Genomic DNA, 13,616 nt, shown 5'->3' with positions numbered 1-13,616 from the left:
GTCAAGCACCCGTCCTATTTCCTTCCGGAAATTAGACGGATATTAGAAGTGCTGGTTGATCGGTCTTTCATTATCTGCTTTGTGTGGGTCCCCTCTCATTGCTCAATCCCAGGCAATGAAGAAGCTGATTTATTAGCGAAAAGGGGTGCCATAGAAGGAGATATATTTGATAGACCGATCATCTATACCGAGTATTTGCCTCGACATTTGGCCCTGGCAAACTGGCAGGAAAGATGGGATAAAGACGATCTTGGGCGATGGATGCACTCGATTTCGCCCAAAGTGTCTACAAAAGCTTGGTTCAAAGGGTTAGATTTAACTCGAGATTTCATTCGAGTTATTTCGCGCCTAATGTCCAATCACTATGTTGCAAACGCACACCTTTATCGAATAAACTTAGTCGATAGTAATCTGTGCGAATGTGGAGGGTACGAAGATATAGATCATATAGTCTTCGTATGCCCTAAGTACCACAGAGCAAGGACCAAGCTTATTGATTCTCTCCGAAAACAGAAAGTGACATGTACAACGCAAGTACGGGATGCGCTTGCTAGCCGCAACCCAGCGCTTGTAATACCTATTTATGACTTTTTAAGAGATATCAAGTATCGAATTTGATTATCTCCTTGCTTCTTCTTCTTATTTTTCCAACACAACCTCCATCAAAAAGTTTCACACTAATTCTGTTACCGCGACGACGCGAGACAGGACATAACACTTATTATTCTTACAAAACATAAAAAGGAGTAAATTTACCTTTTTCGTCGACCGGTTTCGGGCTACGATCTTGCCCATCAGCTGGACGATGTCCGACTATACGGGGTCGGACATCGTCCAGCTGATGGGCAAGATCGTAGCCCGAAACCGGTCGACGAAAAAGGTAAATTTACTCCTTTTTATGTTTTGTAAGAATAATAAGTGTTATGTCCTGTCTCGCGTCGTCGCGGTATGTGATTGTTCTTACGTTGGCACAAGAAAATTAATAGACTAATTCTGTTCCTTTTTTTTTCTTTTTTGATCTTTTTAGAGACACATGAATCATCGCTTCTTTCTGAGAGACATGAACCACCAAGCATAGATATAAGTTTTGATTTCTAAAGAGATAAGGAACCATCACACCTTAACGAATAGTATTAAGAATTGATATTTACTCATACAGAGAAGAACTTTATTTATTATTGTTATTGTTAGCCGTAGGTTTAAATGATATGTATTTTTGAATTGTATTTATAAAAGAGAAGAGATGAGAGGGTTTTTATGCCTGTTTGAGGAGGAGCAGTCGGGATACAGGCCCTACTCAAGCTGGCTTTTCCCTACTCCAAAAGATATTCGGCCCCGTTATGCTTTGCGGTTGGGCCTAAATAAATATTAGAGTTAAAAAAAAAACATGTCGGGGCGCAAAAAAATGGTCACAGTCATCATTGGCCACTGCTATAGACGCGGTTATTTCTCACCGAATGTCAGTGAACCGAGCGGCTATTGCACACGGCATTTCACGGCAAACGTTAAGCCGACATTTAAGGCTGCGTCGAACAGATTCGTTTATTGACAATCATTAAAATTAAATTAACCTAAATTTAAATTTTGTCATGTTTTATTATTTCTTCATCCGCACAGTAGTGTTTTATGGACCAAAACCTTATTTTTATATGCAGGCAAATTCATAGATAATTTTCAAAATGAAAAAGGCTAAAAAATTATGCTGTTTCGGAGTATAAATAGTGAAACAGGAAAGGAAAACTTTGTTTCGGTACCTACGATTGTACGTTACATTGATACATTGTTTAATGTTTGCTTGAAATCGAAAAATATGAACATGCCCATTATGCCCCATAGGTATGCTAAATCTACCCCGTACCGCGACCAGCCTCAAACTTTTTAGTGGCTTAGGAAATTATTTATAAATATTTGAATAACCTTTTTCTTTAGTTTCCAATGTAGCAACTCTTGAGTATTATTCTTACTCTATGTAGTAAAAATGTATTCAGTAGCTTTTTGCTCACTTTGCCCTAACAATTTGATAAGAAGCTTGAGGTGCTCATCTTGCCCCTTGTCCCCCTAATTTACCATCATAGGACAAACGCAAAAGCATTCTGAGGTCGGGTAGCTACTGGTGTTGACAGTTTCACGTGGCTCAGTTATACTCCGCAGCCTAAAAATTAGAATACAGGGCATACGGAAAACCAACAAGGAATAAATATTGTGTGCGAATAATGTTCTTTTCTTTTCGGTACTAAAAAGTTATAAACCTTCTGCTGCGTATTCATAAATAAAACAACGCATATATGTGCCGTTGAGAGTAAAAATGGTACATTTCCAGTCTGGGCATGTTGAATGCATTATACTGCCGTTCCAAGCATAGTTGTCCCAGCGTGCATAAGGTTTGTGTAGAACATGGGACTACTATGATTGGAACGGCAGTATAGTTCGATAACACTAGTCGACAAAAGCGAAAAAATGCTGCCCTGAAGCTCACAATAATTGCCCTAGAAAGATTATAGCTTTTTAACCATTCCTGTGAAGCCTCTAGCTATAGTGTAGAAATGCGTCAACTTACGTCAAAGTGTCGCATAGAAATTGCCCGCCGGGTTCGGCGCTTCAACGTTATGTTTACGAGGAAACCTATTAGGTAAGTCTTTAAAAAAATGTAGGGACACCAAAACTCACAGGATTGGTTGAAAAGTTATAATCTTTCATTTTCATCCAGTTTAAGCTTTAGGGCCACAATGTGTTGACCTTAGGACATGGGGGGGGGGGTGGTTTAAGCTCATCAAAACTTCCGGCACTCTCCGTAGCACATACTACTATACTACTAAACTATCTCTAATAATGATATTTCGTCCACTGTATCACAAGCAATTGCGAATAGATGGGCGATAGAGAAATATTGGTGCTTATTACGGGAGTCACTTCCAAGCTTGGAAATTTTCACTCACTAGCAATATTTCATGCAAATGTGTTCTTTGATTCATCAGGTATCATTCACTTGTTTCCACTCGCGTACAAGTTTCCCATAGAAACGCTGCTGATTGTTTTTCGCTTCTAAGAGTTCCGAATACTATAGAAGAAGACTGCATTGGGTACAGGGCCAAGTCCTCCCTGGGTGGCGCTTAACGATGAGAGTGAGAATGGACGAACACGTATGACAACAGAAAGGTGTGCCAGGGGAGCCTCACCGGACTCTTCCGCTGAATTGGGGATACTATGCTGCCTCTTCACAAATCAATCATCAAATTAACCAACCTTTTTTTTTCTTTTCTTTTATTTCTTTTCTTTTTTTTATTTTCTTTTTTTTTCTTTTCTTATTTTTATTATTAGTATTAACATCAATTACTATTACAGGTCGGACTCGATTCTCTGGATACTCGATTATCCGGAATTTTAGACTCGATGACCCGGATTTTTTTTGCGTTCGTTCTTAATTTTTGTTCCGAAATTTTACCTTTACCATCCCTCCTGGCATATTTGTGACCATTTATGTCACTCACTGCATGTTTGGGACATGTTCGAAATGAGTGAAATGATCAATGTCCAATTTTTTTTTGCTTCTCAACATTTTACCCCTTTTCGCCACAGAAATAGTTCCTGGTTGCGCCACTGCATCATACAAGTAAAATAAATAAAAGAAAATATATATACTATGTTCGTTGATAGCAAATTTGAATATTTTTTCTGTGATTCGATTATCCGGAAAACTTGATTATCCGGAAAACTCGATTATCCGGAATGAAAATTTTTTTTGGATGTTCCGGATAATCGAGTCCGATCTGTATTGCTATCTTTATTATTATTATCATTATTATAATCATTGTTATTATTATTATTATTATCTTTTATTATTATCATTATTATTATTATTATCATTATTTCTATTATTATTATTATTATTATTATTATTATTATTATTATTATTATTATTATTATTATTATTATTATCATTATTATTATTATTATTATTATTATTATTATTATTATTATTATTATTATTATTATTATTATTATTATTATTATTATGATTATTTTTATTATTATATCATATCCACAATTTCATAATCATAATCATAACAACGACCATGATTATCATTGCGAGCACACTTACACAATATCGCACGCTTAGCCTTGGGGGCTATTAGCGGTCTCGATCAACTAGATCAGTTGAGAGGACACTTGTCACTACCAATTCACAACTATCAAAACAGCGTAATACGCTACCATCACTCTCACATTACATGAACACCTATTGATTTTTAAAAAGAAGTTTGCAACCAAATACATTGCCATATGATTTCATCTTCCACCTCGTCTCTGCAATGTATCTGAAACTAGTGGGACAGCGTCAAACCTGCGCCTGCTAGTGGAAGAAGCCGGTGCGCTACACGTAGGGATACCATCCGTCCTGATTTAGCAGGACATGTCCTGATTTTCAAGACCTATTTGGGCGTCCTGATTTATTTTTTATGTTTTAGCATTTGTCCTGATTTTCTTGAGATATTTACCTTTGTTGTGTTGCAATGAGCAGAATTTTTCAAAATTGCTCAATAAGTGTTTTCGATTCCAGGGCACAACGTTCACTGCGATCGAAATTTTTCATTGGTTGAATCTCACTAGAGTAATAAGACGAATCTCTCACGCGTTGACCGTTACCATTAAGCATCTGGCATTTGTTAAGTTTAATTTGAAACAGTTTACGTGTGTTGAATTTTTAAAGTATCTACTAATGCGTAATAATTCGAAGTGGTTTGATGAAAGTGGATCGTCAGAGATACACTCAGATTTTCTACTAGGTATTTTTCTACACGGATTTTCGAATTAACGGGTTTTTCACGCGGATTTTTGAATCGAAGGATTTTCAAATTACGCGTTTTTACACGCGAATTTTTTTATTAACTCGTTTTTCCGCGAGGTACGTATCACCGCGTAAAAAAAAACTGAGTAAATCAAATACTACGAGTTATATTCTCATTATATTCTCCTGACAACGCCTTCCTGACGAAAACTGTCAGTACCTTCTGGAAACCTTTTAATGTGCCTTCTAGCATCTGCCACCTTCCACTCGTCTACACGGAAGACGCAATCACGCCGTCTCGAACTCCGCCGTGTGTTAACTTTCTTGTTGTCATGCTACCCAATTCATGTTTGTTTATGTTTGTTGGAAGAAAAAATAAGGCAACACACTTCTAGAATCACCAGCAGACGGAAAATGATACAACACGGCATTGCCAGCGCCTTCGCCAAAAGAAAGCGACACAAGACCGTGTGGAAGGCACGGTGCGTCTACACGGAAGGCAGTCAAGTACGCAGCCGAAGGCGGCGAACGACTACCTTCTTCACTAGAAGGCAAAGCTAGAAGGTTCTAGTTGAAAGGCGTCCCAACGGGAGGGGCAATTACGCCTTCTAATTTGTTAGGAGTAGGCGTCATTAGACCGTATGTGTATTCGGGCCTTTAGTCAAATTTGTGCCCAGAAAAGGTGTCCTGATTTCTAACTTCGACCAGATGGTATCCCTAGCTACACGGTCTAGCGCATATCCAAAGTAACGATGCTCATCGTTGCCTAGGATAACGGCTTAGTCGGTTATCACTCAGCGAAAGCAGATGGGCAGGCAGCGGCCAGCCAGAGTGATAATCGATTAATTATTATGGGTTGTTTAGCTATTTATGGATTTCTGATTTTTATATATCAGCTAGAAGAGTGTAATTTTCTTAGCAAAACATGATTTTTAAAATATTTTTAACATTGTCCTTCGATTTTTAAATGAAGAATAAAAAATCGCTCTAAATCGCTACAATGACAGTTGGTATATGGGCGACCTGTCATTGTAGCAATTTCGAGTAGTTTTGACTCGTGATTTAAAAATCGAAGAAGGACGATAGAAAATTTTTGAAAACCACGTTGTGCTCAAAAAATGCAGCTCTTTCAGATGATACAATAAACTGAAAACTGATATAGCTAAACAACCCAATTACGATGTGTTGACTTTAGGACATAGACATGAATGTTCTGTATCTGTAAGTATTTTGTAACAGAAAGGATTTTACCTATTTCAAAATCCCTGGGCTTAGTGGTTGAGCTCCTATCTCGGGTTCTTTACGGAATCATAAGATGGAACCACGAAGCTATTGTAAGAGAATTTTGACAGCCCAAGGGCGCATACTCCCGGGTGGGGTGGCGGATAGGATCTAAGAGAGATGATGAGAGTCAGATGCCTATTTTGTAGTCTTTCCTACTCTGATCTCGGTAATCTCCTATGGGGGAAAGTTTCTTAACAATAGCATAGCAAACTCTACAAACAAACAGATGCACACACACACACACGCACACATACACACACACAAAAACAAACACACACATACATACGTTTAGAGATCCTGACTTTTCCTTACTGCCGGTACCCGCATAACTATCCCATACTGATTTTGGTCACTTTTGAGTTATCATCGGGAATCGACTTAATTGTTGTCATATTTTCTGAAAAAAAAAATAAAATTGATACTTTTGTATGGAAAAAATACCAAGTTTTTTTGTCCCATATTGAAAGTACCCGCATTACAGTCCCACTGCATAGTGGAACAAACTGCAAACACATAATTTTGCTCCAGATTAGTGTATATCGGATTATTTTAGGCGTATAGAAGTATGTCATTTAATTAACTAGACTAATGTTGTTTTTCTGTAGTACAATCTACGTTGCCAATGATACTGCTGGTTGCTGGTTGAATTTATATGTGATGGGACAAAATATGCGAGTACTTTTGAAATGTACCCGCATATTTTGTCCCATTTTGTCTTTTTTCATGTTATATAACGTAAAACCAATTCCATCCATGGTTTTTTGTTCTCAACGATAAACTTGTGGTGCCATGAAACTGTTATGGTCATTGGTTCTGGATGTAATTGCAGAAAATCCGAAAATTCACGGATAATATTAAATCGCCGTTTTCTCAACACGTTGTTTTTCATTATGGGACAGTTATCCGAGTATCAGCAGCTTATCACTCGGCAAATAAGTGACTAGTTATAACTCAAGGGTCTTGCCAAGATGCTACCCTAACAAAACAGTATTTTTGCAACTTGCCTAGGGTTAGTGGGGCGCCCTAATTCCGTGCGGCTCCTTATTCCGTACACTTGGTATCAAAATATGAAAATATATCTAAAAGTATGTTTGAAGGTGGTATCACAGACTAACAGACGTAACGCTGGAACCTAGCTCCATCGCCACAATAAACGATCATTTCAAATTTTCAATCTAATAAGAGTTATCGCGCGACAACACCGTCTGGGGCGCTGTCATGTAATCTCATACATATTCTGTAGTTCCGAATTTGACATATGCACGTACAGCAGGTGGTGCTATTGTTACCATCGTAAAGTTCTGGTATCGTCCGAACGATGATTTAATTGAAAATTTGTTCAAAGTGTTAGGTCTGTTAGTCTGTGGTGGTAGTCTGTATACTGACGCACACATACATGCATACGTTTTGATATATTTAATTTTTTTTTCACATTTTGATACGAAATGTACGGAATAAGTAGCTGCACGGAGTTAGGGCGTCTCAGGTATTCTAGTTAATTACACATAATTCAATTGACCAGCTGGTTACTGAGGCTGTGATGCCAATCTTCTTATCACTGGTACAGCATGAATGGTGCTTCATAACACCAGAAAACCCGGGCCGGGTTTCTGGTGGCCCCCTTCTATACCTCATAATACAAATACAAATAAAAAAAAAGTATTATTTTACCTATTTCAGAATCAACCTGACCTGTGACCACTCAACTTCGAATTTCGATTTCTCGTTTTTTTTCGGCTTCAGTACAGTTTTCCCGGGTGAAATTTTTGTTCGACTTACGCAATCAAACATGCATTTTTTACATTTTTTTGTTCCAACTCATAGGATGGACATCAGAACTTAATAGCTCTAGGAACATTTTTAAAATTTATATTTTTCGATAGTCCCAGATCTTCCAGTGAGCCTTGAAGCGGACCATATTTCGATCAAAACATCGTTTCTCTTATAGTTGATTCTGCAAAAGTAGTTTCAAAATACAGGAAAGTTCTATGACCACTTTTGGAAACAGACCGCGGAAGTTCCAGATCTTTCAAAAGAGTTACCTGCTGGCCATCATAGTCCAGATTTTTCCAATTTGTGCAAAAATATCAAAAATAATTTTCTATTCTAGTGTTTCCAATTATGGTGTCTATTGAAAAACTTACTGAATAGCACATTTATCTCGTTTGCTCTCAAGGGCTCATATGAACACAAATGACCAATCAGACGTACGCCAAAGATAGAATATCATATAACCTTGAATTCCTCGACACCAAAATTCACAAGAATGGTTGAATAGCTATAATTTTTCATTTTTTTCCGGTTTGAGCTTTGCAGAGCACATGTGTTGACCACCAGTGCCATGCGCTGTATTATAAACCATTCGACGAACAGCTCATTTCACTTGAAATACATTATCGAATCGAGTCAACTCGACTTCTGTATTAAGGCTCTATGTTAACGAGCCGCATCGTTCCGACACATGAGTATGAAAAAAATAATTGGGTCCTAAAGCTATACCAGTTTTTATATATCATTTGAAAAAGCCGCGTTTTCTGAGAAAAACGTGATTTTTAAAAACTGTTTATCGTTTTCCCTCGATTTTTAAATGAAGAATAAAAAAACTGCTCGAAAGGTCTTAGATGACGTTTCGCCCATGTACGGTATATGAGAGAACTGTCATTCAAGGCATTTCGAGAAGTTTTTATTCTTCAATTAAAAATCGAAGGAAAACGATAAACATTTTTTAAAAATCACGTTTTGCTCAGAAAATTGCGCTCTTCTAGCTGATATATAAAAATCAGAAAACCGTTTAAAACTTTAGGACCCCATTGTTCGCTTATCTGAAGAAAATTCTGAAAAATGTATCTATAAGGTCGGCAACGTCACACAAAAAGGCCGGATAGAGAGCTAGGAAAACCGTGATATAGGGCAGAAGAGGGATATGAAATTGCGTGTCGTCGTATTAAGAATGTTTATGAAAAAAATATTTGGAAGATTGTTGAGTGTGTGTTTGGAAAATTGGTGAGTGTGTTTTATTCTTTACTTCTTAATCTATAATTAAACTGCAACATTTAAGATACATTATTTTTTTGTTTTTGAAAGGCGGATATGAAAGAAGCAATTTGATGGTAAATGAGGTATAGAAGCGAACCAACTAAAAGCTGAAAGCAGGGTAGCAACAATCTGGAAAATCAGGGAATGCCAGGAATTTCATTTATCGATCAGGGAATACCAGGGGAAACTGAAAAATATGCAGGAAAATTTTTTTAACCGAGACACGATTCTTTATTTAACTCTTTGACGTAAAAACTGATTTTTGTAGAATAGAAAGTTAATTCAGGACCTCTACGGTTCGGTTTAATATCCGATTGAATACTTTTTTCAGTGGGGTTTCAGAGTTGCGTTCATCTATATTGCACTTTTTCGGCGAATAGTGAGCCGAAAAACGGCAAGGCCGCTGGGAATATCTATGCGATCCACCAGATAATACTAAGAATCTGGGCGGACGAACAAATGCCGAACGACTGGTTGGATCGATTGGATTGTGGCAACTATCGAGGGATAACGTTGCTCAACTCCGCATATAAAGTGCTCTCTCGTATCCTGTTCTTCAGATTGAGACCGTTAACGGAATTCTTTGTTGGCGAATACCAGGCTGGTTTTCGACAAGGGCGTTCCACGACGGATCAAATCTTCACCCTGCGACAGATCCTCGATAAGTTACGGGAGTACAACTTACCGACTCACCATCTGTTTGTGGACTTCAGGGCGGCATACGACTTAGTGAAAAGAAACGAGCTGTGGCAGATCATGCTGGAACACGGTTTCCCTACGAAACTAATAAAGCTGAGTCGTATGCCACTGGAGGGATCAAAATCGTGCGTGCGGATAGCTGGCGAGACATCAGCCGCGTTCGTAACGTTGGATGGACTGAAGCAGGGGGATGCGCACTCCAACCTACTGTTTAACATCGATCTTGAGGGTGCAGTACGAAGAGCAAACGCCGAAAGAAACGGTACAATCATCACGAAATCTCACATGCTTCTTGGTTTTGCGGACGACATCGATATCATCGGTATTAACCGTAAGGCCGTACCTTTTAAGAGAGAAGCAGCGAGATTGGGACTTGTCATTAACTCTGCCAAAACGAAGTACAAGGTAGCTGGCAGAGAGCGTGGGAGTCCCCGTGGTGTTGGTGCTGAGATAGATGAGGAACGATTTGAAGTGGTTGACGAATTCGCTTATCTTGGTACGCTTGTGACATGTGACAACGATATGAGCCGTGAAGTGAAACGACGAGTTGCAGCTGCGAACAGGGCCTTCTACGGACTGCGTAACCAGCTAAGGTCCCGTAGTTTGCAAACTCGCACAAAACTAGCGCTGTATAGGACGCTGATACTCCCGGTGGCCCTTTACGGACATGAAGCATGGACGCTGAAGGAAGCTGATCGACGAGTGCTCGGAGTTTTTGAGCGTAAAGTTCTGCGATCGATACTTCGCGGTAAACTGGAAGATGGAGTGTGGCGCAGACGCATGAATCACGAGTTGTACCAGGTATACAAACATGCTGATATAGTGAAGGTAATACAGTGAGGCAGGCTTCAGTGGGCTGGACATGTAGCCAGGATGCCTGACGAGAGCCGCCAAAACTATCTTCAGTAGAGAACCAGGAAGAGGCCGTCGACTCCGTGGTAGGCCTCGCACGCGGTGGAAGAAGATGCACGATCTGCTGGTGTACGGGGAGACTGGAGAACGGCTGCCCAAGACAGAAGAAGCTGGACATCTCTAATTCGTTCGGCCCTAGACCGGTGAACGGTTAGCCAAAAAAGAAAGAAAGAAGATATTGCACTTTTTCGTACCGAATGCTAAAAAACATCAAGAAATTAAAGTTCTAATTCAGGGAAAGTCAGGGGATTTGATTTTGAAAAAAATTTCGCCCCCCTGTGGAAGCCTCTTTGAAAGAGAACTTCAAAAATAGATGAGCTTGATATTTCTTGTATAATATTCTGAGAAAATTGAATTTTTTATTTTTTTTTTTGTTATTATGGGAGAGGTGGTTGCCGTGATGTGTACTTCTCCTGGTTTTTCTTTATCTTATCCAGTACTCATACTGTTCTATTTGTTTAATACAAACTTCGCAGCTAACGGCTAATGTACAGGATGCAGCTAACGGCTAATGCAATTACGGGGCTAAGTCTACGATCCTAATGACATTTACAGTTTCTCCCAAGTCGGGATTCGCGTGACGTGCTTAACGGATGTCGTTTTATTAGTTGATGAAATATCTTCGCCAATTTCGCTTTGTAATCCATACCATTGTTTAAATATTATTTCGACCATTATAACTTCTTTCATTGACGATCGCCCTTGAATATTTATATAATTTAGCGGTTTTATCCTTCCGTGATTCGTTCCATGGACATTCGAAAATATTAAAACTCCTTTCATAATCAACCATTAGTTCAAAAGTGTTACCACCTTTCATGTCATGTGAGCCCGCTCTCTTAAATGATCTAATTAAAATTTTTCTCACTGTTACATTCGTCACCACATGATAATGATTCATGATTCGAAAATTGAAGTTGGTTTGCGTACCTTTTATTTGACAAAAGACAGCTTTCTGATTGTTTCCCACATAGGTATCTTTACGAACTTTTATAAGTGTGATAACCCATTACCATATTGATATTTGTAACACATTAATTATTGAAACACTCACGCTAATTTCTAATAACCCATAAATGCATCCAAATAACTAGTGAATTTTGCGGGAGTACCCGGTGGAAATTTCTTAAGCTGATCCAAGTTTCTTTCTGCCAAAGTTGTGCTCAGCGTAGAGCATGTGCAGTATAACAGATAGCCTTCCTGCGACAGTCGTTCTGCAAGTTCCGCTTGGTGGTTGTCCATTAATCGATCATTAATTACCACAATAAGCGGTTTTTCTGCACCAAGAACTTCAATACAGCTGCCGGCACCTGCATGACTGATTACTAGATCTGCTTGCTGAATGTCTTCCGCTATGCTGGTCTTTAGATCAAAAAATTTTAATTCAATATCACTACCCAAAACTGATTTTGATATGATTGGACGCTTGCCACGTCCGATCTGGAGGTGCAGTTTACGGCAACCTAATCGTCGCAATTCATTAACTACTGTAGGATCAGTCACTTTATCAATTAGCTCCTCGAACTTAGTCGTTCCGACAGTAACGAAAACTCTCTCGTAAGCAGCTCGTTTCATATTTGTTTTCAAAATTACTAGGGGAACTGAAAACTAAACAGTTCATCAATTGTATATATAGATATATATATATATATATATATATAAAAATGTAATATTTACTTACAAACAATAACGAAAAAACGCAATAAGCCTAATCTAGTTGAATTTCGTGGAACATAAACGATCAGGCCATGAAGGTAATAAGCAGTCATTGAAGAGAAGAAATTTCAGCGATTGAAGTTATTGTTTACTTCAATCGTCATGCGCGAGTTACAGAGATGCCAGAACTATTTCGTGTAAATCAGTAGATTACGAATTTTTCTTTTTTGGTTATATTTCGAAAAAAGGAGAAAGCTTGTGTAAATAATCAAACGACGGAGGTACATAAGTTAAATCTCACTTGCAACCATATTTTTTAAATGAGATCGAATTATGGGAGAATTCCGAGTTCAGTAGATATTTTGAAAAAACAATAGATTTCCGTAATTATTTCAAAAATCCGCATATTTTATCTTCGGATAGGAGTTAAACAAATCCGTAGATCTGACAACAAGCCTGATGAGCAGTGATTCCACTTTTTCATCTGTATTTTGAAGCTCAAAAAATCTTGTCAAGTTGTCGCCTTGGTAAAATTTCAAATAATCTGTATAAAAATCTGCATATGTACGGAACATAATCTTCATGATTCATTCATGCTCACGCTTACGTGTAGCATATAAATATATTAACATTACGCTTACATTACGCGTAGCATATACAGTGCCTCCACAATCATGGGTCAGCTACAATTATGGGTCACTTATACGCAAATACGTCTATTCTCATGAAACTGAACAATTTTCATTGGCAGTGGTATATTTTATAACTCAATTGTAACCCTATTCCTACGATTGAAATGATTTAATGTTGAAAATGTTACTAAAAACAATAATTCTGCTCGGTGCAATAAGTGAAGTGACCCATAATTGTAGAAATGTCACGCTTTTCGGTGCACAATTGTGGGTCAGTCCATATTTTGGCTATTTTTATTACTTTTGCATGAAAATACATCACGACCTAATAAAATAACTTATTATCAAGCTTTTACAACAATAAAATAATTTTTGGCCAAAAGTGACCCATAATTGTGTCTTTTGCTATGCAAGTACTATTTTTTTTCTTTACCGATTTGCACACATCAGCTGCAGTGAAACTAATTGTCGATCGAAAGTATACATCAGAACACAGAAATAGATAGTAAAACATTCGTAGTTGATAACTTTTCCGATTTTATATTCATTTTTCAACATTTAGGCAATACGTTGACTGACCCATAATTGTAGAGGGACTGTAAATATAATAA

At 38.1% G+C, this 13,616-nt stretch overlaps 1 protein-coding gene across 2 annotated transcripts; it reads right to left on the bottom strand.

The window, feature by feature from the left end:
- Nucleotides 1-11,628: 11,628 nt before the first annotated feature.
- LOC129718353 (UDP-N-acetylglucosamine transferase subunit ALG13 homolog) lies at nucleotides 11,629-12,546 on the bottom strand. 2 transcript variants are annotated; one of them, XM_055669058.1, is made up of 2 exons: nucleotides 12,399-12,546; nucleotides 11,629-12,325 (listed from the first exon to the last, which is right to left on the bottom strand). In XM_055669058.1, the coding sequence occupies exon 2, from the start codon at nucleotides 12,290-12,292 to the stop codon at nucleotides 11,780-11,782; it is 513 nt and encodes a 170-aa protein (XP_055525033.1). In that variant the 5' UTR covers nucleotides 12,293-12,325; nucleotides 12,399-12,546; the 3' UTR covers nucleotides 11,629-11,779. The 2 variants fall into 2 exon arrangements, with proteins under 2 accessions (XP_055525033.1, XP_055525031.1); XM_055669056.1 differs by having other exon boundaries at nucleotides 11,629-12,318.
- Between the last annotated feature and the right edge of the window lie 1,070 nt (nucleotides 12,547-13,616).

This window comes from Wyeomyia smithii, chromosome 1, assembly GCF_029784165.1.
Source record: "Wyeomyia smithii strain HCP4-BCI-WySm-NY-G18 chromosome 1, ASM2978416v1, whole genome shotgun sequence".
In the NCBI taxonomy this organism is placed as follows: Eukaryota; Metazoa; Arthropoda; class Insecta; order Diptera; family Culicidae; genus Wyeomyia; species Wyeomyia smithii.
Note: the sequence above shows the minus strand (reverse complement) of the source record. Positions and strands in the feature narration are given on the sequence as shown.